Source organism: Cherax quadricarinatus, chromosome 40 (genome assembly GCF_038502225.1).
Source record: "Cherax quadricarinatus isolate ZL_2023a chromosome 40, ASM3850222v1, whole genome shotgun sequence".
NCBI lineage: Eukaryota > Metazoa > Arthropoda > Malacostraca > Decapoda > Parastacidae > Cherax > Cherax quadricarinatus.
In genome coordinates, this window is record NC_091331.1 from 26,514,046 (window position 1) to 26,541,543 (window position 27,498).

At 40.4% G+C, this 27,498-nt stretch overlaps 1 protein-coding gene across 2 annotated transcripts in view; it reads right to left on the reverse strand.

Annotated features, from left to right (window-relative positions):
- The window catches only part of LOC128687317 (golgin subfamily A member 4-like), a 177,275-nt gene that overhangs the window by 15,664 nt on the left and 134,113 nt on the right, over positions 1–27,498 (reverse strand). The window contains exon 7 of one of the 2 annotated variants that reach the window (XM_070092797.1): positions 7,117–9,168. The exons of the other annotated variant lie outside the window; for it this stretch is intronic. Coding sequence (XP_069948898.1) covers positions 7,654–9,168 — 1,515 coding nt within the window. The 3' untranslated portion in view covers positions 7,117–7,653. Of the gene's footprint in view, positions 1–7,116; positions 9,169–27,498 lie in introns of those variants that run through there. 2 annotated transcript variants of the gene reach the window in all.

Consider the following 27,498-nt stretch of genomic DNA (forward strand, 5'->3'; position numbering starts at 1 on the left):
AATGTGCAGGGGAATAGGTTTCCAGTTCGTATTTCTTAAGGTTGAAGCAAGAAGTTATGTCTGTAAGAGCATCTGAATTGTTAAGTATGGATCAAGGTCTGTTTGGATGCTGGCATCAAGTCAATCTGTCCTGTGACATGTGACCAATCTGAAAATCGATACACCGTTCAGGGAGAAGCCAGGTGTACAGTCAAAATGGAGCAAAGGTCAGTGGTATCAAGTGTCAGCCATAATGCCGGCACTGGAGTTAGGCAACGAGGTGTAGTCAGTAGAACCAGGTTCAAGGGAAAGTCCATGGGGGGGCTGGGGTCAGCTGAAGGTGCTGTGGGTATAAGGTGCCTGAGAGGAGACAAATCATAACGTGCACTATCCATGAATTAAGGTTTCTTTTTGTTCTGTATAAAAAAAAATGGAAGGGGAGGGGAAAGAGAGGCAGCTCTGAGGAGAAACAAAGAGATCATGTAACCCCCTTTGCATCTAAAAGTGTCCTCGTCGCATCAAGTAGTAGTGCCAATGCTGCATGGAAACCACTCCCTATTTTACCCTTCATGCCAAGAAATCAGCAATCGAGGATTGCAACCTTGTATCCACAGAGCCACTTAGGATGACAAGAAACCTGCCAAGAGTCACACTCCCTTTGTCTGCTACCTCCTAGAACATAGAGGCAGTCTCCAGGGATACTTCTGTTACCCAAGAACACACGAAGCCACTCTCTGGAATTTGGAAACGGTAGCTCAGAACATCCCCAGATGTTGCAATTCCCATGGCTCATGCCACCACCACGAAGGGCCTCAACAGACTGGGACAGACAACGATCCCTCTTTCCCCTCAACCTAGCTGTAATATACCAGGGGAAAATTTCCAAAAGCCAAATGCAGAGCCAATCAGTTTTAATCTGAGTAAATAAACAAAATGTCTAATTCCTCAGATCAAGAGCCCTTTCCCATGTCAAGGATTTCTCCTTGAAAGGATTCTCCATAATATTCATGAGAAACACTGAACTCATAGGGGTTAATAGTACCTGCAGGAAGTGAGAGAATCAAGTTCAATCCAGAGGAAGGAAACCTCAATTCCTTGGATCAATTTCATAATGGCATCGAGACACCTCCCTAGAAGTGAGGCATTCCAAAGATACCATTCTTTTTTATTATTATTATTATTATTATTATTATTATTATTAACACATCAGACAATTCCCACCAAGGCAGGGTGGCCCGAAAAAGAAAAAAAATCATCATCATTCACTTCCTCACTGTCTTGCCAGAGGGGTGCTTTACACTACAGTTATAAAACTGCAACATTAACACCACTCCTTAAGAGTGCAGACGTTGCACTTCCCATCTCCAGGACTCATGTCCGGCCTGCCGGTTTCCCTGAATCCCTTAAGAGATAAGATTTCATTCGGATTTTTAACCCCGGAGGGTTAGCCACCCAGGATAACCCAAGAAAGTCAGTGCGTCATCGAGGACTGTCTAACTTATTTCCATTGGGGTCCTTAATCTTGTCCCCCAGGATGCGTCCCACACCAGTCGACTAACACCCAGGTACCTATTTGCTGCTAGGTGAACAGGACAACAGGTGTAAGGAAACGTGTCGAAATGTTTCCACCCACCGGGAATCGAACCCGGGCCCTCCATGTGTGAAGCGGGAGCTTTAGCCACCAGGCCACCCTTCATAAATGTTACTTTGCTCACACTCCAACAGCACATCAAGTATTAAAAACCACTCATCTCCATTCACTCCTATCAAATACGCTCATGCACGCTTGCTGGAAGTCCAAGACCCTTGCACACAAGACCTCCTTTACCCCCCTCCCTCCAACCCTTCCTAGGCTGACCCCTACCCCGCCTTCCCTCCACTACAGATTTTTACATTCTTCAAGTCATTCTGTTTCGCTTCATTCTCTCTACATGTCCGAACCACGTCAACAACCCTTCCTCAGCCCTCTGGATAATTGTTTTGGTAATCCCACACCTTCTCCTAATTTCCGAACTACGAATCCTCTGCGTTACATTCACACCACACATTGCCCTCAGATATGACATCTCCACTGCCTCCAGCCTTCTCCTCGTCGCAAAATTCATCACCCATGCTTCACACCCATACAAGTGTGTTGGTACAACTATACTCTCATACATTCACCTTTTTGCTTCCATGGACTTAGTTCTTTATCTCCACAGACTCCTAAGTGCACCACTCACCCTCTTCCCCTCATCAATTCTCTGATTCACCTCATCCTTCATAGACCCATCTGCTGACACGTCCACTCCTAAATATCTGAATACATTCACCTCCTCCATACTCTCTCCCTCCAATCTGATATCCAGTCTTTCATCACCTAATCTTATCCTCATAACCTTACTCTTTCCTATATTAACTTCTAATTTTCTTTTACATACCCTACCAAATTCATCCATCAACCTCTGCAACTTCTCTTCAGAATCTCCCAAAAGCACCATGTCATCAGCAAAGAGCAACTGTGACAACTCCCACTTTGTTTGATTCTTTATCTTTTAACTCCACACCTCTTGCCAAGACCCTCGCATTTACTTCTCTTACAACCCCATCTATAAATATATTGAACCACCACGGTGACATCACACATCCTTGTCTAAGGCCTACTTTTACTGTGGAAAAAATCTCCCTCTCTCCTACATACTTTAACCTGAGCCTCACTATCCTCGTAAAAACTCTTCACTGCTTTCAGTAACCTACCTTCTATACCATACACCTGCAACATCTGCCACATTGCCCCCTATCCACCCTGTCATATGCCTTTTCTAAATCCATTAATGTCACAAAAACCTCTTTACCCTTATCTAAATACTGTTCACCAATATGTTTCACTGTAAACACTTGTTCTACACACCCCCTACCTTTCCTAAAGCCTCCTTGTTCATCTGCTATTCTACTGTCTTACTCTTTAATTCTTTCAATAATAACCCTACCATACACTTTACCAAGTATACTCAACAGACTTATTCCCCTATAATTTTTGCACTTTTATCCCCTTTGTCTTTATACAAAGAAACTATGGATGCTCTCTGCCAATCCCTAGGTATCTTACCCTCTTCCATACATTTATTAAATAATAGCACCAACCACCCCGAAACTATATCCCCACCTGCTTTTAACATTTCTATCTTTATCCCATCAATCCCAGCTGCCTTACCCCCTCTCATTCTACCCACTGCCTCACGAACTTCCCCCACACTCACAACTGGCTCTTCCTCACTTCTACAAGATGTTATTTCTCCTTGCCCTATACACGAAACCACAGCTTCCCTATCTTCATCAACATTTAACAGTTCCTCAAAATATTCCCTCCATCTTCCCGATACCTCTAACTTTTCATTTAATAACTCTCCACTCCTATTTTTAACTGTCAAATCCATTTGTTCCCTAGGCTTCCTCAATTTACTAATCTCACTCCAATTTTTTTTTTTTTTTTTTTTTTTTTTTTACTTTCAACAAAATTTGTTAATAACATCTCACCCACTCTCTCATTTGCTCTCTTTTTACATTGCTTCACCACTCTCTTAACCTCTCTTTCTCTCCATATACTCCTCCCTCCTTGTATTACTTCTACTTTGTAAAAACTTCTCATATGCTAACTTTTTCTCCCTTACTACTCTCTTCACATCATTCCATCAATCGCTCTTCTTCCCTCCCACACCCACTTTCCTGTAACCACAAACTTCTGCTGAACACTAACACTACATTCTTAAACCAACCCCATACATCTTAGACCCCATTGCCTATACTCTCACTAGCCCATCTATCCTCCAATAGTTGTTTATATCTTACCCTAACTGCCTCCTCTTTTAGTTTATACACCTTCACCTCTCTCTTACTTGCTGCTTCTATTTTTCCTTGTATCCCATCTACCTTTTACTCTCACTGTAGCTACAACTAGAAAGTCATCTGATATATCTGTGATCCCTCTATAAACATGTACATCCTGAAGTCTACTCAACAGTCTTTTATCTACCAATACATAGTCCAACAAACTACTGTCATTACGCCCTACATCATATCTTGTATACTTATTTATTCTCTTTTTCTTGAAATATGTATTACTTATAACTAAACCCCTTTCTATGCAAAGTTCAATCAAAGGGCTCCCATTATTATTTACACCTTGCACCCCAAACTTACCTACCACATCCTCTCTAAATGTTTCTCCTACTTTAGCATTTAGATCCCCTACCACAATTACTCTCTCACTTGGTTCAAAGGTTCTTATAAATTTGCTTAACATCTCCCAAAATCTCTCTCTCTCCTCTACACTCCTCTCTTCTCCGAGTGCATACACGCTTATGACCCACTATTCACTTCCGACCCTTGTTTTAATCCACATAATCCTTGAATTTACACATTTACATTCCCTCTTCTCCTTCCATAACTGGTCCTTCAACATTACTACCCCTTCCTTAGCTCTAACTCTCTCAGCTACTCCTGACTTAATCCCATTTATTTCTCCCCACTGAAACTCGCCTACCCCCTTCAGCTTTGTTTCACTTAGGGTCAGGACATCCAACTTCTTTTCATTCGTAACATCAGCAATCATCTCTCTTATCATCCACACTACATCCACGCATATTCATGCATCCCAGTTTTATAAAGTTTTTCTTCTAATTTTTAGTAAATGTGTACAGGAGAAGGGGTTACAAGCCCATTGCTCCCGGCATTTTAGTTGCCTCATACGACACGCATGGCTTACGAAGGAAAGACTATTCCACTTCCCCATGGACAATAGAGGAAAAAAAAACAAGAACAAGAGCTATTAAGAAAACGAAGAAAAACCCTAGATGTGTGTACGTGTGTGTACTCACCTATTTGTGGTTGCAGGGGTCGAGTCACAGCTCCTGGCCCTGCCTCTTCGCTGATTGCTACTAGGTCCTCTCCCTTCCTGCCCCATGAGCTCTATCATACCTCGCCTTAAAACTATGTATGGTTCCCGCCTCCACTACGTCACTTTCTAGGCTATTCCAAAGCCTGACTACTCTATGACTGAAGAAATACTTCCTAACATCCCTTTGATTCATCTGAGTCTTCAACTTCCAATTGTGACCTCTTGTGTCTGTGTCCCTTCTCTGGAACATCCCGTCTTTGTCCACCTTGTCTATTCCACGCAGTATTTTATATGTCGTTATAATGTCTCCCCTGACCCTCCTGTCCTCCAGTGTCGTCAGGCCGATTTCCCTCAACCTTTCTTCGTAGGACAATCCCCGTAGCTCTGGGACTAGTCTTGTTGCAAACCTTTGCACTTTCTCTAATTTCTTGACGTGCTTGACTAGGTGTGGATTCCAAACTGGTGCTGCATACTCCAGTATGGGCCTGACATAAATGGTATACAGAGTCTTAAACGAATCCTTACTGAGGTATCGGAACGCTATCCGTAGGTTTGCCAGGCGCCCGTATGCTGCAGCAGTTATCTGATTGATGTGCGCCTCAGAAGATATGCTCGGTGTTATACTCACCCCCAGATCTTTTCCTTGAGCGAGGTTTGCAGTCTTTGGCCATCTAAACTATATTGTGTCTGCAGTCTTCTTTGCCCTTCCCCAATCTTCATGACTTTGCATTTGGCAGGGTTAAATTCAAGGAGCCAGTTGCTGGACCAGGCTTGTAGCCTGTCCAGGTCTCTTTGTAGTCCTGCCTGATCCTCATCCGATTTGATTCTTCTCATTATCTTCGCATCATCTGCAAACAAGGACACTTCTGAGTCTATCCCTTCCGTTATGTCGTTCACATATACCAAGAACAGCACAGGTCCTAGGACTGACCCCTGTGGAACCCCGCTTGTCACAGGCGCCCACTTTGACACCTCGTCGCGTACCATGACTCGTTGTTGCCTCCCTGTCAGGTATTCTCTGATCCATTACAGTGCCTTTCCTGTTATGTGTGCCTGATCCTCTAGCTTTTGCAGTAACCTCTTGTGAGGAACTGTGTCGAAGGCCTTCTTGCAGTCCAAAAATATGCAGTCGATCCACTCCTCTCTCTCTTGTCTTACTTCTGTCACCTTGTCATAAAACTCTAGTAGGTTTGTGACACAGGATTTTCCTTCCCTGAAACCGTGCTGGTTGTCAATTATACACTTGTTTCTTTCCAGGTGCTCCACCACTCTCCTCCTGATGATCTTCTCCATGACCTTGCATACTATACACGTTAGTGATACAGATCTGTAGTTTAGTGCCTCATGTCTGTCTCCCTTTTTAAAAATTGGGACTACATTTGCCATTTTCCATATATATATATATATATATATATATATATATATATATATATATATATATATATATATATATATATATATATATATATATATATATATATATATATATATATATATATATATATATATATATATATATATATATATATATATATATATATATATATATATATATATATATATATATAGATATATATATATATATACATGTGCTTGTCTGTGTAGTGTGACCTAAGTCTAGGTAGAAGTAGCAAGATATACCTGTTATCCATCATGTTTATGAGACAGAAATGAGACACCAGCAATCCTACCATCATGTAAAACAGTTACAGGTTTCTGTTTTACAGTCACCTGGCAGGACGGTAGTACCTCGCTGGGTGGTTGCCGTCTACCCACCTACTACCTATAAGATAGGAAGATACCATTCATAAGAACAAATAAAAATATACTCTGACTACATAGATACATAAAATGGTCTACAAGACTTAAGAAATCGTAATGACACGATTGCAAATAAACCATACCCCCGGCCGGGATTGAACCCGCGGTCATAGAGTCTCAAAACTCCAGCCCGTCGCGCGTCTAGCGCGACAGGCTGGAGTTTTGAGACTCTATGACCGCGGGTTCAATCCCGGCCGGGGGTATGGTTTATGGTCTACAATATTGTTTCTGCACTTCTACATATCATAGCTTGATGTAATTTTTTTTATAAACATAAGTGGTTGAAGGAAACTTGTTAACAAATACTCAGCATTTTTTAGGGCTGGTTTCATATTTTTATTGAATACAATTCCATACAATAAGCTCCACAAGTTTATTGGCCACCTTTAATTTGATTAACTAATTCTTAATAATCCACTTATTTTTGTCTGGTTAGAGTGAAATTTATTAAGGAAGAACTCTTAGTTAACCATTCTAAGTTCATCATGTATGCTGAAAGTCAAAGCCATTTCTTTCTACTTAAGTAAGCAATCCAAAAATCCAAACCATAACTTAGTTGAAATAAAATTAACCATAATAAATTGTCTTTCCATTTGCTTAAATATGTTATGTTTCATAGCACCAAGTGCAATGATGGATGTAAATAAAACAGTGTTTGATAGTGAAAATAAATTTAGGAGATAAATTTTTCACTGCTTAACAAAACTTGTCAAGTCAAAGCATTGTAAATTTTATCTTCTACCAAGTAATTTTACATACATCATGTATTTATCCTTAAAACCTAATACTATTAATTTTGTTTACTCTAAAGGTTTTGTTTTTATATATTGAACAAAATATGGTTAAGTCATCTATTATAGGAACTAAGTGAAATTGTAACATTCCTCAACTGTAAAAAATTTTATCTTTAAAAAAAATAACCTTCAGATAATGGTTTCACTTAAATTCCTTTATAAGTTTATTTGTTTCACAAAGTTCTATAATGGAGTAACACAATAATCCCTTCTCTCTGAATCATCACATAATTCATTTATATACTCTTGTATCAATTTTGTTACTGATGAAGCCATATGTAACCCTAACTTACTTTCCCAGTTTACTGGCCATGCTAGTTCATTCCTCACCAACAGATCCCCTAAACTGCCACTCCAAGGAGTCGAAACCAATGTGTACATTTCATCTCTTATATATGTTAATTGGTCAAGGTCAAAGCACACACACACACTATGAAGAGCTGCTTCTGCAACAGCAAGTACAGCACCAGATTCTTTTCCAGGAATTACTTTCACTGGAAGGTAAACCTGAGACACCAATGGTGGTATGTCTAAAAATTCTTGCTGAAGCTTATACAATTTCTTCAATGGTACTCTTCCATATTTTCCATGGTCCATGTAGTGCACTGTAGCCTCATGTGATGTTAGTGCTATCACTTGAGCACGCTGACAGCTTTCATGGAGGAATGCAACACACAATTCACCTACTTGAGGGGAATCCAATAACTCCATCTCTTCACCAAGCTCCTCTAAACTACTCCTAACAAACTCTGCTAAGTCTATGTCCTCTTCCTTCTGAATCCATAAGCAAAAGGGAATTTCTTCTACATGAACTAACAATGAGCGATATGGCCTTACTTTAAGTTCTGACATATCTATTGTTTCGCTTTCTTCAACCTCTTCTATTGCATGTAAATGTGATTTAACTGTATGTCTCTTGTATGATGTAAATGCCTCTATTTTTAACTCACTTGGCCTCAACATAAAATCAGAATAATTTCCATAAACAACTTTGTTTATTTTTTCTTTCACACACAAATTTTCCTTGGAGTTAAATGAAGCAGGAGCAACTTTTATGTTACTTAATGTTGTTTCATTTGCTAAATTCCTCTCCCTTTGTTTGTTTACTACCATGAAAATGGGAGAGTAATCAGGCACCTCAGAAGAACCCTCAGATAAAGGCTCTCCCCCCTCGGTCTGTATTTGCCTACATAGTGCTCCTCTATTTTTGTCTCTTTCATTAGGTTCTATGTTTATATTACATAATTCTTCATGAGAATTATGCATATTGTATGTTTGCTCATTTTCAATATTAAGACACTTTTGTTTGCTCTTCACTTCGTGAAACTGAGTATCCTCACCAGTGAATGATGCTTTGTCACACAAAACTGTCTGCTTTAGTGAACATTTACCCAACTCATTTCCTTTGCAATTTGAGGATTTTTCTCTTGGTGCCTGTGTCCTCTTTAACATAGATGCTTCTCTGCTGGACACTAAATATTGGGGATCTTTGTAGCCATCTTCACTACAATCCTGTTCGCTGCAAACCTGACACCCATGCACTGGCTCTTGGCAAATTTCCAAGCTCTCTCCACTAAATGCTTTAGTAGGGTTTGAAATCAACTCAAGAACATCCAAGTCTTTAAAAATATTCTGGTCATCACATTTCAATGTTAAAGTATTCATGTCTTCAGTATCACAAAATGCCACACTCAGTACCTGTAATAGTTAAAACATCAACACTGAATCCAATCATTAATAAAAAATGTACATAAAATTTCAAATTCATTAGATGATTTCTAATTTTATTGCATTGTATAGTCTTCTACTACCTTTAATAACTACACAATAACTGAAAAAATTGACTTGCTATTAAAAGATTTAACACTGCTTATACAGATGGCTCCTCCAGCCAGATTCAAAAGAAATTATGCTGCCAAGAAGTCCCACGAATTTTAAAAACATACAGCAGACTATTGGATTATACATGATCTGCTGAAACATTTTCACTATAACATGGTTGTAAAACTGTGGCACATTTTTGGTGAACACACTGTAAAACATTTATTTACACGTAGTAGTAGTACATGTAGGGGAAAATGTGGAATGTGCTGTGTTACTTTCCCTCCTTCTCACAGTGAGCCTCAGAGCGAGTTCATTGTTTTACGGTCTACTGGGTGAAGAAGGCAGAGAGAATTTGTGAGCAACGGAGGTAAGAGTGGCCCACAGACACATGCAGTTGTTGCCATCCTGCATTCCCTTCACCTGTTGTAAATCCTATCTAGGCTGGAATATTGCTGCACACTAACAGCACCTTTCAAGGCAGGTGAAATTGCTGACCTAGAAAATGTACAGAGAACCTTCACAGCGCGCATAACGGAGATAAAACACCTCAATTACTGGGAGTGCTTGAGGTTCCTGAACCTGTATTCCCTGTAACGCAGGCGGGAGAGATACATGATTATATACACCTGGAAAATCCTAGAGGTGGCCCGGTGGCCTGGTGGCTAAAGCTCCCGCTTCACACACGGAGGGCCCGGGTTCGATTCCCGGCGGGTGGAAACATTTCGACACGTTTCCTTACACCTGTTGTCCTGTTCACCTAGCAGCAAATAGGTACCTGGGTGTTAGTCGACTGGTGTGGGTCGCATCCTGGGGGACAAGATTAAGGACCCCAATGGAAATAAGTTAGACAGTCCTCGATGACGCACTGACTTTCTTGGGTTATCCTGGGTGGCTAACCCTCCGGGGTTAAAAATCCGAACGAAATCTTATCTTACCGAACTTGCACACGAAAATCACTCACTATGAAAGCAAAAGACTTGGCAGACGATGCAACATCCCCCCAATGAAAAGCAGGGGTGTCACTAGCACGTTAAGAGACCATACAGTAAGTGTCAGGGGCCCGAGACTGTTCAACTGCCTCCCAGCATACATAAGGGGGATTACCAACAGACCCCTGGCAGTCTTCAAGCTGGCACTGGACAAGCACCTAAAGTCGGTTCCTGACCAGCTGGGCTGTGGCTCGTACGTTGGTTTGTGTGCAGCCAGCAGTAACAGCTTGGTTAATCAGGCTCTGATCCACCAGGAGGCCTGGTCACAGACCGGGCCGCAGGGGCGTTGAAGCCCGGAACTCTCTCCAGGTAAACTCCAGGTAATATGGTCAGATGGGTGCTAGTGTGGGGATAGGTAGAGGCAGGTGGGTGAGGATATGCAGGTGAGGGTGAGTGGGAGAGTGAGTGCAAGTGTGGGAGAGTATGGGTGAAGGGCAACTGGGGAAGATGGATGAAGATGGGGCCTGAAGTTGGGTGAAGGTGTTGGTCCACAATTATCTCACTCTCTGATATATGGGCAGGAGGTTGAGAGCATGTGAGGTGATAGGATGGACGAAGGCGGCTAGAACACATCCAAATTCGAAATTGCTAGTATGAGTGGAAGCTGCTGGTTGGAATGATGTGGGTAGAAGTAGTTGGTTGGAATGGTGGGGTGGAAGCTGCTGGGTGGAACAGTGGGGGGTGGAAGTTGCTGGTTGGAATGGTGAGGGCAAAGGCATGTGTCCACAGGGAAATTTTAGAGGCAATGAAAAATGGGTGTTGACACTGGGCCTGGTGGATGAAGGTTAGAGTGCTTGGTAGTGAGACTATGCAGCAAGGCTCAGCTCTATTCATACATTTCTACTACCATGTCTCATGTCACATTTGTTTATGTCAAGTACCATACCTCAGCCACACCCCTGCTCATACCAACTGTTCATTCACCCCTCCCCCCATATGACCCACACCCTTACTGCATACTCAGCAACCACATCACCCACAACTCCTATCCATACCACCTGCCCCTATACTTGCCCCATGGCTACATGCCTTCATTTATACCATGCCTCGAACCCATGCCTGCTTCCCCCACCCATACCACACACCCTTAAAATTTCCCCAAGGTTATATGCCTTCACCATTCCAACCAGTAACTTTCCCCCAAACCACTCCAACCAGTCACTTCCACCCACATTATTCCAACCAGTAACTTCCACCCACATCATTCAAACCAGCAACTTTCACCCACACCATTCCAACCAGCACCTTCCATCCACACCATTCCAACGAGCACCTTCCACCCACACCATTCCAACCAGCACCTTCCACCCACACCATTCCAACCAGCACCTTCCACCCACACCATTCTGACCAGCACCTTCCACCCACACCATTCCAACTAGCACCTTCCACCCACACCATTCCAACCAGCACCTTCCACCCACACCATTCCAACCAGCACCTTCCACCCACACCATTCTAACCAGCACCTTCCACCCATACCATTCCAACCAGCAAGTTCCACCCACACCATTCCAACCAGCAAGTTCCACCCACACCATTCCAACTAGCAACTTCTACCCATTAAAATGGTATAAAATACCAACAGGTTGTTAGGTAAGACACATATGCAACAGTTAGGTATCTTTATTTCGAAACGTTTTGCCTACACAGTAGGCTTCTTCAGTCGAGTACAGAAAAGTTGATAAAAGCAGAAGAGACTTGAAGACGATGTAATCAGTCCATCACCCTTAAAGTTTTGAGGTGGTCAGTCCCTCAGTCTGGAGAAGAGCATTGTTCCATAGTCTGAAATAATATGGAGTTGAAGTGACAGGATTGAGCCTTATATAGCGCCAGGAGGCGAGACGTAGGTCACTAGTAGAACGCAGATGTTGGGAGGTCAGGTCCCTCTCAAATCCAGCCGTTCTCACTAGTAGAGGTTGTCGAAGTTGATTTCAGGTCTGTACCAAGATACCCTTGTGTTGCAGTGTCTGACAGATTGAACATTAAAATGGTATAAAATACCGACAGGTTGTTAGGTAAGACACATATGCAACAGTTAGGTATCTTTATTTCGAAACGTTTCGCCTACACAGTAGGCTTCTTCAGTCGAGTACAGTCGACAACCTCTACTAGTGAGAACGGCTGGATTTGAGAGGGACCTGACCTCCCAACATCTGCGTTCTACTAGTGACCTATGTCTCACCTCCTGGCGCTATGTAAGGCTCAATCCTGTCACTTCAACTCCATATTATTTCAGACTATGGAACAATGCTCTTCTCCAGACTGAGGAACTGTCCACCTCAAAACTTTAAGGGTGATGGACTGATTACATCGTCTTCAAGTCTCTTCTGCTTTTATCAACTTTTCTGAACTCGACTGAAGAAGCCTACTGCATAGGCGAAACGTTTCGAAATAAAGATACCTAACTGTTGCATATGTGTCTTACCTAACAACTTCTACCCACACCATTCCAACCAGCAACTTCTACCCACACCATTACCTCATTCTCCTCCTGTTCTTCACTATACATGCTGCTCAAAGAACGTTTATCCCGTATAAAGAAATTAGATCAAATAGAAATGACCCAAAATGGATGAATAATAGGCTCAAATATCTACTAGGGCAAAAGAAAAGAATTTATAGGTGTATCAAAAGAGGTGAGGGTCATCTTTTGAAACATTTTATGGACATTAAGAGGGACATTAAAAAGGGGATAAGAAAAGCTAAAAGGGACTATGAAATTAAAGTTGCTAAGGATTCTAAAACTAACCCAAAAAGTTTTTTCCAGGTCTATAGAACAAAAGTTAGAGATAAGATAGGTCCCCTTAAAAATAACTATGGGCATCTTACTGACAAAGAGAATGAAATGTGCTCGATTTTAAATAATTATTTTCTCTCGGTTTTTACACAGGAAGACACTAATAATATTCCAGTAATTAATTTTTGTAGTGGGCCAGAAGAAGATAAATTATGTAACATCACAGTCACTAGTGAAATGGTTGTGAAGCAGATAGACAGACTGAAGCAAAATAAGTCACCGGGTCCTGATGAGGTTTTTTCAAGGGTTCTTAAGGAATGCAAAATGGAACTCTGTGAACCATTAACTAATATTTTTAATTTATCTCTTCAAACAGGTGTAGTGTCTGATATGTGGAAGATGGCTAGTGTAATTCCTATTTTTAAAACAGGGGACAAGTCGTTACCGTCAAATTACCGGGCAATAAGCCTGACCTCAATTGTATGCAAATTACTAGCGTCAATTATAGCTGAGATTATAAGAAGCCATCTCGATAAGCATAGCTTGATTAATGATACTTAGCATGGATTCACAAGAGGCCGGTCTTGTCTAACTAATTTATTAACTTTCTTCAGTAAAGCTTTTGAAGCTGTTGACCACGATAAAGAATTTGATATTGTTTACTTAGATTTTAGTGGCAGCTCATGGCATTGGGGGAAGGGTGCTCTTTTGGATCGAATCATGGCTCACAGACAGGAAGCAGTGTGTCCATAAATGGGGTTAAATCCGAGTGGGGATCAGTAACAAGTGGCATTCCACAGGGATCAGTCTTGGGCCCATTGTTGTTTATAATATATATCAATGATCTTGATGAAGGAATTACTAGTGATATGAGCAAATTCGCCGATGACACAAAGATAGGTAGGATAATTGATTCAAACGTAGATGTTAGGGAACTTCAGGAGGATTTAGACAAACTCTATTCTTGGTCAGAAAACTGGCAGATGCAGTTCAATGTAGGTAAGTGCAAGGTTCTGAAGCTCGGGAGTGTCCATAACCCTAGCACTTATAAGTTAAATAATGTAGAACTTAGTCATACAGATTGCGAAAAGGACTTGGGGGTTATGGTAAGCAGCAACCTTAAACCAAGACAGCACTGCCTAAGAGTATGTAATAAGGCAAATAGATTACTGGGATTTATATCAAGAAGTGTAACCAACAGAAGTCCAGAGGTCATACTGCAGCTTTATACATCATTAGTAAGGCCTCACCTAGATTATGCAGCTCAGTTCTGGTCTCCATATTACAGAATGGACATAAATTCGTTAGAAAACATTCAGCGTAGGATGACTAAATTAATACATAGCATTAGAAATCTTCTTTATGAAGAAAGATTGAAGACTCTTAAATTACATTCACTTGTTAGATGAAGAATGAGGGGAGACCTGATCGAAGTCTATAAGTGGAAGATAGGTATTAATAAAGGGGATATTAATAAGGTCTTGAGGATATCTCTCCAAGAGAGAACCCACAGTAATGGATTTAAATTAGATAAGTTTAGATTTAGAAAGGACATAGGAAAGTATTGGTTTGGAAATAGGGTAGTTGATGAGTGGAACAGTCTACCTAGTTGGATTATTGAGGCTGGGACTTTGGGTAGTTTCAAATTTAGGTTGGACAAGTACATGAGTGGGAGGGGTTGGATTTGAGTGGGACTTTGTTACGTTGGTAGGTCTTATTATTTTGATAGTAAGGTTCTCACTACATGTTCTAGTGTGGGGTAGCTTTTACTTAATGGCCTTATTTGTCTAGGGGTAATACTTACATTATGGCTGATCATCCTGAGTGTCTCTCATATCCTTTCACCAGCCCTCTTCACAGGTTATGTAAACTACTACTATAAAAATATAACTGTATTCTCAATAGATATGTACAGAATATACAATTACAGCCTCACACTTTAAAAACAAAGATCTACACACTCCATAGCTGTTCTCCCACATGGTGTACCTTATTAACTTTTGTCCTTCTCTCTTGACATAACTCTGGGCTAACCAGTGTTTTGACACACTTTAGTCACCCTGGGTATGGTGGCCACAACTTAAATTATAAAAACTCACCCCTGGAGCACACATGATGCCCCAAAAGCTAGGAGAAGGACCCAGAGATCCTGCCAGGTTGAAGGTCAGCCACAGAGAGAGAGCCTCAGTGAGAGGGAGAGAGAAAGACTAGCTAAGCTCCTCCCACCAAAACAAAAGACTGTTGCCAAGCACAATTCTCCAGTTACCACAATTCTACCACCCTTAATTTTACTTTTACAAAAAGAAATACAACTTCATAAACTACTTATTTAAATTGTGTTTGTGTGTCTATAGTATAACCTATTATATTGAGAAAAAGGCTTGACCCAGCTGCCTCTCAGTCCTAAGAGTGATCAGCCCTTATGACATTTAGAACTGAGTCCCCATCAATTCAATATAATTAGGTATTCCAGAGTAACTGTTACTTATAAATACATGTTGGGTCCTATAGCCCCATAACAGACTTGCACATCAGAGCTTATTTCTTGGGTGGCATTGAAAATTGGGTTGGGCAAATGTTTTGTTAGTGGGATGAATTGTAAAGGACCTGCCTAGTATGGGCCAACAGGCCTGCTGCAGTGTTCTTCCTTTCTTTTGTTCTTATTTTCTTATATCCATCACAGCCTGGTCGATCTTGCACCTGGTGAAGATACTTGTCCAGTTTGTTCTTGAAGACTAATACACTTGTACTAGAAGTGTTTCTGATATCTTCTAGTAAGATGATGAATAGTCTGGGCCATGAATGTTGATATAGTGTTTCCTAATTGTGCCCACTGCACCCCAGTTTTTCACTGGATTATATTGCACTTCCATATCTCTCAATCCAGTATGTTGTTATGGCAGTGCGAGGATTTGGGACATGACCCTCACATGGCTGGTAATGATGTGCAGTAAAAAAAAAAAGTGACAATACTCTGTCACTACCGAAGCTTGTTTAGTCTCAACTTGGATACTGAGAGAAAATGACTTCCCATGAATTCTACACACACGTTTACTTTCCTGGCACAGGCACATTAGTCAACAAATTAAACAAGCAATTTCAAACTTGTAGCATGTTGAAAGGTCCATAAGCACTGAATCCTCAAGATGCCTCATTTTTAGAGAAATCTTGTATTCTGGAGGTTGTACTTAACTATGGTGTAAAACAGGAAGAATTAAGTGCTGATCTTCATCAAGTGTGTTTTCTTGAGCAGAAAAAAAAGGAAAGGGGAGGATTATACAGGTCCTCCATCACAAATCCGGCATCATTGGGACCTGTAGTGTGCCGGATTACTGAGTTTGCCGGATTACAGAGTGGTTAGGTTAGAATACACTTAATAAAATTAACGAACTTGACTTACACAAAGTTCACTGAACATCGGCAAAAATCGAACATTTCCACTATTTTGAGCTCAATTTCAAGGTACTTTTTGTCATGAAAACAATCAAAATTACGTCTATTTCTGTAATGTATCTTCCATTCTATCAAATGAGTCCAAAAAAATGAGAATACAACCATAAAAACCGTACGAAAATATACTACAAAGAGGCGGCTAATGGCTGAGATGTGAACTCCCTTATTTATCGTCAGTCTTTTTTATTTTTGTTGTACGTTAAGAAGCATATTTCCATCACACATTGCCCATGTTTCAATGAGATAGCCCAACAAACAACCGAGAGAGAAAAATTATTTACCAAAAATCATATATGGCAAGCCCAAGCCAGGTACTGGAAATAAGTCACTGACTTTTTTGGGTTATCCCAGGTTCTCTATACATACACTGCTATGTATGATAATCTATGTAACTGTATTTGTATATACCTGAATGAACTTATTTACTTCTAGTCTGTCAACTGAGTACAAGAAACCGCCCATTCACTTATTTCAACTACCCAATAAAGTGGTCAGAAATTGGTAATTTGGCCGATTTCACAAATTTCAACAGATGCCAATTTCAAAATAGGGTCCAGAATAAACAATGCAGACATTCCTGACACTAAAATAACATTTTCTCTGTTAATTAGTCATGTCTACAGGCTCGTCTTATATTACTCTTGCTTACCATTTGGAACTTTTATTCACAAAAAAAAAAAAAAAAGTAGAAGATTTACTGTTATGCAGACTGCAGCATTATTGTAATAATTGTATAAATAATGTCAATCCATTCTTGACTCCGTATTGGAATTTGGACTGGCAGGCGGACAGGTATTGGACAGTGACGTCATTTGTTTACTCTTGAGCTTCGCTAAAATATAAAACATTTTCAATACTGTGAGCACAATTTCAAGGTACTCTTCGTCATGAAAGCAATCAAAATCAAATATCTATTTCTGTAATATATCTTTCATTCTATCAAATGAGACCGAAAAAATGAGAATATAACCATAAAAACCATACAAAAATATACCGCTAAGCGGCCGCTAATGGCTGTGAAGTGAACTCCGCTATTTATGGTCTGATTTCTTTCATTTTTGGTTTACGTTAAGAAGTATCTTTCCATCATACATTGCCCAAGTTTCAGTAAGATAACCCAACAAACAACTGAGAAAATAATAATATAAATATAAATAATAATAATAATAATAATAATAATAATATCTTTATTTACTACACATACATGTACATGGTATACAAGCCTAACTGACATCAGTGACATACTGCTATATAGAAAGCCACTTGTTATGCAGAGTATTTCAAGAAAATTAGGTCAGTGTCCCAGGATAACACCCACACTAGTCGGCTAACACCCAGGTACCCATTTACTGATGGGTAAACATAGACAACAGGTGTAAAGAAACACGCCTAATGTTTCTACCCTGGCTGGGAATCGAATATTTACCAAAAATCACATACAGTGGTCCCTCGATAATCGTAAGACTCGATAGTCGTAATTTTTGAAAATCGTAACGCTATTTTCGTCAAAACATTGGCTCGCTAATCGTAGACTGACTCTCGAATAGTCATTCGTCCGGGACGCATACTCACGCTCTGAGCCACCCCAGCCTCCCTTCCCAGCCAGTGTGGCATTGTTTACCAATGAGCGACGGTCCCCTCACTTGCTCATACGAAATATTTCATAATATTCCATTCATTTTAGTGCTTGCAACTACTAAATAAACTACCATGGCTCCAAAGAAAGCTCCTAGTGCCAAGCCTTTGGTAAAGAAGGTGAGAAATGCAATTGAATTTAAGAAAAACATCATTGAACAATATGAAAGTGGCATACATATGGCCGAACTGGCCAGGATGTATAACAAACCCCATACATAATAAGGTAAAAGGACCCCAATGGAAATAAGTCACTCTGTCTGACTTTTTTGGGTTATCCTAGGTTCTCTACACATATGCTGCTATGTATGATAATTCTATGTAACTGTATTGTGTATACCTGAATAAATTTACTTACTTACTTACTTACTTACAACCATAGCTTCCATTGTGGCCAAGAAAAAGGAAATCAAGGATGCTGTTGTTGCAAAGGGGGTAAATATGCTGACAAAAATGAGATCACCAGTACTCGAAGAGGTTGAGAAGCTATTATTGGTGAGGATAAATGAGAAACAATTAGCAGGAGACAGTCTTATGACGTTGATTGTTTTTGAAAAGGCTAGGCAGTTGCACGACGATCTGGTAAAGAAATTGCCAGCAACGAGTACTGATATTTGTGAATTTAAGGCCAGCAAAGGTTGGTTTGAGAGATTTAAGAACCATAGTGGCATACACAGTGTGGTAAGACATGGTGAGGCTGCCGTTCGGACCAAAATGTGGCTTAAAAAAGCACCAACATGCCAAGAGCAAGGGTCTAGAAACCCCTTCACCTGTATAAATTACTGAAAGTACAATGGAGAAAATGATGAAGGCAGGATGTTTGAATATGGGTAGGTGTTGTATGGATGAAGAATGAATTGACTGTAAATTCTGTGAATAAAAAGAAGTTGAATGTCTAGCTTTAAGCAAAACAAAGATAAAAGGGGGAAGGATAATTTCAGTGGGAGGTATATATGGGATTAGGTCAGGTGTATCTGAGAGAATTAGAGCTAACTAAGGAGTAGCAGTAATATTCAATGATCAATTATGGCTTAAAATAAGGGTGGTATGTGCAATATTTGCAGTTCAGAGGGGCATCTTAAGTACCAACATACCTCTGGCAAGACAGTGATATGAATGAATGATGGTGAAAGTTTCTTTTTTCAGGTCACCCTACCTTGGTAAGAGACAGCCAGTGTTATCGAAAAATAAAAAAAAGTGAGAAGTGGGTAATAATAAATGTTTATACACAACAATGTTACTATTGCAACTGCAAGGAAAACAATGTGTTGAAAATAACTACATGTACTTCTCAAAACCAACCATTCCCACCCACCTATTTGCCCAACATTTTTTCGAAGCTACCCAAGAATACATTTTAATAACTCAGGCACTAATGAAACCCAACCCTTCTCACTCATATACAAGACTAATCTCTCTTTAAAGATAACCAAGGCTTTAGCTTCTATTACCCTACACGGCAGATCATTCCATACACTGATAACTCGTTTCAAAATCAGTACTTTCCTATTACATGTCCTTTCTAAATGTAAATTTATCTAATTTAAATTTATTTCAAGCTCTTACTTGTTTCAAAATCCTCAGTACTTTATTTATATTGCCTTTGTTTATGACCATCTTACATTTATATAGTACAGTGGACCCTCGCATAGAGCTATTAATCCGTTCCTGAGGGGCTCAATGTTATGCGAAATTATCATTATGCGAATGAATTTTCCCCATAAGAAATAATGGAAATCAAATTAATCCGTTCCTGACACCCAAAATTCTGAAAAAAAAAAATTTTTTACCACATGAAATATTAATTTTAATACACACAAACTGAACAAGACATGCACAGTTACATGACACTTACCTTTATTGAAGATCTGGTGATGACTGATGGGATGGGAGGAGGGGAGTGTGTTGATGGTCTTAGTGTTTAGAAGGGGAATCCCCTTCCATTACGACTTGAGGTGTCAAGTCCTTTTCCGGGGTTACTTCCCTTCTTCTTTTAATGCTACTAGGACCAGCTTCAGAGTCACTGGACTTCTGTCGCACAACATATCTGTCCATAGAGGTCTGTACCTCTAGTTCCTTTATGACTTTCCTAAAGTGGTTCACAACATTGTCAGTGTAATAGTCACCAGCACGGCTTGCAACAGCTGTCTGAGGGTGATTTTCATCCATAAAGGCTTGCACTTTAAGCCACATTGCACAGATTTCCTTAATCTTTAAAGTAGGCAACTTCTTCAATTTCTCTCTCCCCTCCTCCGAAGCAGTTTCCTCAAGTGGTTAGTTCTTCATTGTCCTCCTCCACCAACTCTTCCACATCATTCCCACTAACCTCCAACCCCCAAGGACTTTCCCAGTGCCACAAAGGATTCCTCAACTGGCATAGGATTCCCAGGGTTAGCCTCAAACCCTTCAAAATCCCTTTGGTCTACACATTCTGGCAACAGTTTCTTTCAAGCAGAGTTCAAGGTCCTCTTAGTCACTCCCTCCCAAGCCTTACCTATAAGGTTTACACAATTGAGGATATTAAAGTGCTCTCTCCAAAACTCTCTTAGAGTCAATTGAGTTTCTGAGGTCACTACAAAGCACCTTTCAAACAGAGCTTTTGTGTACAGTTTTTTGAAGTTTGCAATACCCTGCTGGTCCATGGGCTGCAGGAGAGGAGTGGTATTAGGAGGCAAAAACTTGACCTTAATCCTTTCAGGGTCCATCCCGTAGATCTACGGCTTTACGTTCAGGGTCTAAACCGTAGATCTACGCCAAAATTCTAGCGGCGTCAAATTTAGCACGAGAAGGCTGGTAGGCCTACATCTGAGAGAATGGGTCTGGGTGGCCAGTGTGCACACCATAGAAAAAATTTGGACGCCCGCATGGCATTGTGGGAACGCCGGCAAAGTAGATTTGTTCATAGTGCCTGGCGGCAAGGAAGCTCTCACTCCCCACTCACTCTCGGGGCATATTCTGACTCTCCTCTTCACAACTTACAGTTCTAAGACTGATGGAAGTGGAGCTGAAGACAAATTCTATGGTTTTGAACCATATGGTACCATTGTGCCATATGGTACAATGGTGCCATGTCATACAATGGTATCATATGGTACAATGGTATCATATGGTACAATGGTACCATATGGTACAATGCACCATATAGTACATTGTACCATATGGTACAGGGCACAGGGACCCTAATGGAAATAAGTCTGTCTGACTTTTTTGGGTTATCCTAGGTTCTCCAAACATATGCTGCTAAGTATGATATTCTATGTAACTTTATTTGTGTATAACTAAATAAACTTACTTATGATGCCACATGCAATTGAGTAAGTTTATTCAGGTGTACAGAAATATAATTACGTAGATTATCATACATAGCAGCATACGTATAAAATCTTAGGATAACCCAAAAAAGTCAGGGTGACATATTTCAATAGTTATCCCTGTATCTGTACCATATGGTGTCCTGTACTGTATGGTACCCTGTGCCATATGGTAACCCTGTACCATATGGTAACCCTGTACCATATGGTAACCCTGTACCATATGGTAACCCTGTACCATATGGTAACCCTGTACCATATGGTAACCCTGTACCATATGGTAACCCTGTACCATATGGTAACCCTGTACCATATGGTAACCCTGTACCATATGGTAACCCTGTACCATATGGTAACCCTGTACCATATGGTAACCCTGTACCATATGGTAACCCTGTACCATATGGCACCCTGTACCATATGGTACCCTGCACCATATGTTATCCTGTACTGCATGGTACCCTATACCATATAGTACAATGTACCATATGGTACCACAATGTATGATAGTACAATGTACCATATGGTACCACAATGTATGATAGTACAATGTACCACATGGTCAATAGGTGTTGGTGGCATGAGAGACCAGCCAAAACTGAGTGGCGGCGCAAGCCAGCTACTGACTCCGCAGTTTCCCAGACAAAGTGCTTTGTCATCCACCTCAAGGAATACGTCAGGTTCCTGAACACTTGTAAATATATAATAGAACATTACTAATATACAACATTTTTGCATAATTTTGTTGTAAACAACTATTGTAAACAAAATAATAATGAAAATATTAGTGTTTATTGTGTTGAATACAACAGTACCATATGGTACAATGAACGATATGGTATCATTGTACTGTATGGTACAATGTACCATATGGTACCATTACACCATATGGTACCATAAGGTACCATTGCACCATATGGTACCATTGTATCATGTGCCATTATGCCATATTGTACCACATGGTACCATTGTATCATACGGTGCCATTGTACCATATGGTACAATTGCACCCTATGGCACCATTGTACCATATGGTACCATTGTATTCAACACAATAGACCATACAATAAGTGTCAGGGGCCCCGAGACTGTTCAACTGTCTCCCAGCATACATAAGGGGGATTACCAACAGACCCCTGGCAGTCTTCAAGCTGGCACTGGACAAGCACCTAAAGTCGGTTCCTGACCAGCCGGGCTGTGGCTCGTACGTTGGTTTGCGTGCAGCCAGCAGCAACAGCCTGGTTGATCATGCTCTGATCCACCAGGAGGCCTGGTCACAGACCGGGCCACGGGGGCGGTGACCCCCGGAACTCTCTCCAGGTAAACTCCAGGTAAACAATAACCACACTAATATTTTCATCATTTTGTTTACAATAAACTTGTAAACAAGTTTTGTAAGCAATATAATGATAAACAAATTAGTGCAGTTATTGCATGGAATACAATGAGTGTACACTAATACAATATACATTATACTGGTCTCACAGGCCACAAATGTTATTAGAAAAAGAAAAAATAGAAAAGAAAAGAAAAAAGTATAAAAAACGTAAAATAAAAAAATGGGATTTTGAGGAAGTCACTGATGTTGCCGCCACCCGGTCATTTTGGGTCAACTTCCCGCCACTGTATCTCGGTAAGTACTGATCAGAAATTTGTTTTTTGTTTTTTGTCTTATTACCTTCACAAAAATATACTCTTTAATTCTGTAAGAAAAATAATTTTTTTTTTTTTTTTTTCAAAATTTCTTGGACACTGGAACACCACTTCAGATTTTGGCCTTGGACCCTGAAGGGGTTAATGAAGCTCATGTCCCCACAAAGTCGCTCTGCCAAGTCTGTAGGATGACCAGGGGCATTGTCTAACACCAGGAGGCACTTAACGCTTTGACTGTCGCAACCCCAAATCCTGAGGTGTCTCCTGGTGTCGCAAAATTTAAAAAAAAAAAAATTATTTTTTCTTATGAAATGATAGAGAATCTTTTCCCGATTGTAAAGACACCAAAAAAACTAAATTTGATGGAAAACTGACGGAATTACGCTCTCGCGAAGTTAGCGACTTCGGCGATATTTAAAAATCGGCAATTTCGCTCACTTTGAGCCCTATTTTCGGCTAATTCCGTTATTACAGTCAACCAAACTCATAACTATTTCTTCAGAACTCTATTTTTTCTATCGATTGAGTACAAGAAACTGCCCATTTACCGATTTCAACTACCCAATAACATGGTCAGAAATTTGCAGACTACTGCAATACTGTAATAATTGTAAAAATTACATCAACCCATTCATGACTGCGTATTAGAATGGCTATTTGGACATTTATTGGACAATGACATCATTTGTTTACTTTTGAACATCGGCAAAAATCAAACATTTCCTGTATTTTGTGCTCCATTTCCAGGTTCTTTTTATAGTAAAATTAATCAAAATCACCTCCATTTCTATAATATAGTTTCCATTCTATCAAATGAGACCAAGAAAACGAGAATACAACTACAAATACTATACGAAAGTAGACCACAAAGTCGGCATTTTAATTAAAAAAAACGGTCGGAGTTTTTTTTTTCTCATTATGCACTGCGTGCTCCAGGATTTTTTTTATGTGGTGCACACTGACCACACAGACCCATTCTCTCACATGTGGGCCTACTAGCTTTCTCCTGCCTGATTTGAAGCCGCTAGAATTTATGAGTATATATACGTCAAACACGGTACCTCGCAAACGTATATATACGGCCGCGACAGTCAAAGGGTTAAGGTCTAATTTCTTTTCAGTTAGGTAATTTTTCACATTGGGGGCAAATGCTTGGTGTAACCAGTCATAGAAAAAGTCCCTAGTGACCCATGCCTTACTGTTTGCCCTCCACAGCACACACAAATTAGCCTTGAGGATATTCTTTTGCTTGAACGCTCTGGGAGTTTCAGAGTGATACACTAATAAAGGCTTCACTTTGCAATCACCACTAGCATTGGCACACATCAACAGAGTAAGCCTTTCATTAGCTTATGTCCTGGGAGTGCCTTTTCTTCCTGAGTAATGTAGGTCCTGCTTGGCATTTTCTTCCAAAACAGGCCTGTTTCGTCACAATTAAACACTTGTTCAGGTTTCAGTCCTTCACTGTCTATGTACTCCTTGAATTCCTGCACATATTTTTCAGCTGCTTTGTGGTCCGAACTGGCAGCCTCACCATGCCTTATCACACTATGTATGCCACTACGCTTCTTAAATCTCTCAAACCAACCTTTGCTGGCCTTAAATTCACTCACATCATCACTAGTTGCAGGCATTTTTCTAATTAAATCCTGATGCAACTTCCTAGCCTTTTCACTTATGATCGCTTGAGAGATGCTATCTCCTGCTATCTGTTTTTCGTTTATCCACACCAATAAGAGTCTCTCAACATCTTCTATCACTTGCGATCTGTTTCAAAAACACAGTTGAACCTTTGGCAAGAACAGCTTCCTTGATTGCCGTTTTCTTGGACACAATAGTAGCGATGGTTGATTGGGGTTTACTATACAACCTGGCCAGCTCGGAGACACGTACTCCACTTTCATACTTAGCAATGATCTCTTTCTTCATCTCTATAGTAATTCTCACCCTTATTCCTATAGGGTTGGCACTAGAAGCTTTCTTGGGGCCCATGGTCACTTATTTTGCAGATGAAATCACCAAAATGCTGTAATAATACGATATGTTCCGATTGTATGCTTGGATGTTACTGCGGAGGCTGGCTGGTAAACAATGCCACCGGCGGAACATGTGAGGCTGGCTCAGGCCGCACACTAGACGCGCCTCGGACGAATAGCGCTGAGCGAGTTTTTTAGCGGTATGCGAGGCAAAATTTTAACGATAAAATGTATCGGTATGCGGATTTAACATTATGTGATGCCAACGGTATGTGAGGGTCCACTGTGCTTCAATGATATCTCCCCTCATTCTACATGTCTCAAGTTTGTGAAGGCACTCAATCTATCCTTATACGAGATTCCTTATAAATTAATTTTGTCATCCTTCTATGAATGTTCTCCAGTGCATCTGTATCCAATCTGTAGTATGGTAACCAAAACTGAGTTGAATAATCAAAGTGACGACTTACTAGTGATGTACAGGGATGTAAAATAATTTATGGACACCTGTCACTTTTATTTTTTTGATATTAACCCATTGACTGTCACAACCCCAAATCCTGAGATGTCTCCTGGTGTCACGCGCAAACAAACAAAAAAAAAAAAAAAAAAAAAAAAAAAAAAAAAAAAAAAAAAAAAAATCATGAAATGATAGAGAATCTTTTCCCGATTGTAATGACACCAGAAGAACAAAATTTGATGGAAAACCGACAGAATTACGCTCTCACGAATTTAGCGACCTTGGCGATATTAGCGAATCGGCGATTTCGCCCACTTTGAGCCCTATTTTCAGCTAATTCCGTTGTTCCAGTCAACAAAACTCGGCTATTTCTTTAGAACAATTTTTTCTATTGATTGAGTACAAGAAACTGCCCATTAACCAATTTCAACTACCCAATAACATGGTCAGAAATTTGCAATTTGGGCAATTTCACGCAAATTAAAAACTATGACAATTTCAAAATAGGGTCCAGAATGAACAATGCAGACATTCCTGGCTCTAAAATAACATTTTCTTTGTTCATCAGTCACGTTTCCAGGCCCCTCTGATATTACTCTTGCTTTCTATTTTGAATTTTTATTCAAACAAAAAAATAGAAGATTTACTGTTATGCAGACTACTGCAATATTGTAATAATTGTATAAATAATGTCAACCAATTCATGACTGCATATTAGAATGGCTACTTGGACATTTATTGGAAAATGACATCATTTGTTTACTATTGAACATCGGCAAAAAATCAAACATTTCCCCTACTTTGAGCTCCATTTCAAGGTTCTTTTCATAGTAAAACCAATCAAAATTACCTCTATTTCTATAATATGCTTTCCATTCTATCAAATGAGACCAAGATAACGAGAATACAACCATAAATAATATACCTGGAGTTTTACCTGGAGAGAGTTTTGGGGTCAACGCCCCCGCGGCCCGGTCTGTGACCAGGCCTCCTGGTTGATCAGCGCCTGATCAACCAGGCTGTTGCTGCTGGCTGCACGCAAACCAACGTACGAGCCACAGCCCGGCTGATCAGGAACTGACTCTAGGTGCTTGTCCAGTGCCAGCTTGAAGACTGCCAGGGGTCTGTTGGTAATCCCCATTATGTGTGCTGGGAGGCAGTTGAACAGTCTCGGGCCCCTGACACTTATTGTATGGTCTCTTAACGTGCTAGTGACACCCCTGCTTTTCATTGGGGGGATGGTGCATCGTCTGCCAAGTCTTTTGCTTTCGTAGTGAGTGATTTTCGTGTGCAAGTTCGGTACTAGTCCCTCTAGGATTTTCCAGGTGTATATAATTATGTATCTCTCCCTCCTGCGTTCCAGGGAATACAGGTTTAGAAACCTCAAGCGCTCCCAGTAATTGAGGTGTTTTATCTCCATTATGCGCGCCATGAAAGTTCTCTGTACATTTTCTAGGTCGGCAATTTCACCTGCCTTGAAAGGTGCTGTTAGAGTGCAGCAATATTCCAGCCTAGATAGAACAAGTGACCTGAAGAGTGTCATCATGGGCTTGGCCTCCCTAGTTTTGAAGGTTCTCATTATCCATCCTGTCATTTTTCTAGCAGATGCGATTGATACAATGTTATGGTCCTTGAAGGTGAGATCCTCCGACATAATCACTCCCAGGTCTTTGACGTTGGTGTTTCGCTCTATTTTGTGGCCAGAATTTGTTTTGTACTCTGATGAAGATGTAATTTCCTCATGTTTACCATATCTGAGTAATTGAAATTTCTCATCGTTGAACTTCATATTGTTTTCTGCAGCCCACTGAAAGATTTGGTTGATGTCAGCCTGGAGCCTTGCAGTGTCTGCAATGGAAGACACTGTCATGCAGATTCGGGTGTCATCTGCAAAGGAAGACACGGTGCTGTGGCTGACATCCTTGTCTATGTCGGATATGAGGATGAGGAACAAGATGGGAGCTAGTACTGTGCCTTGAGGAACAGA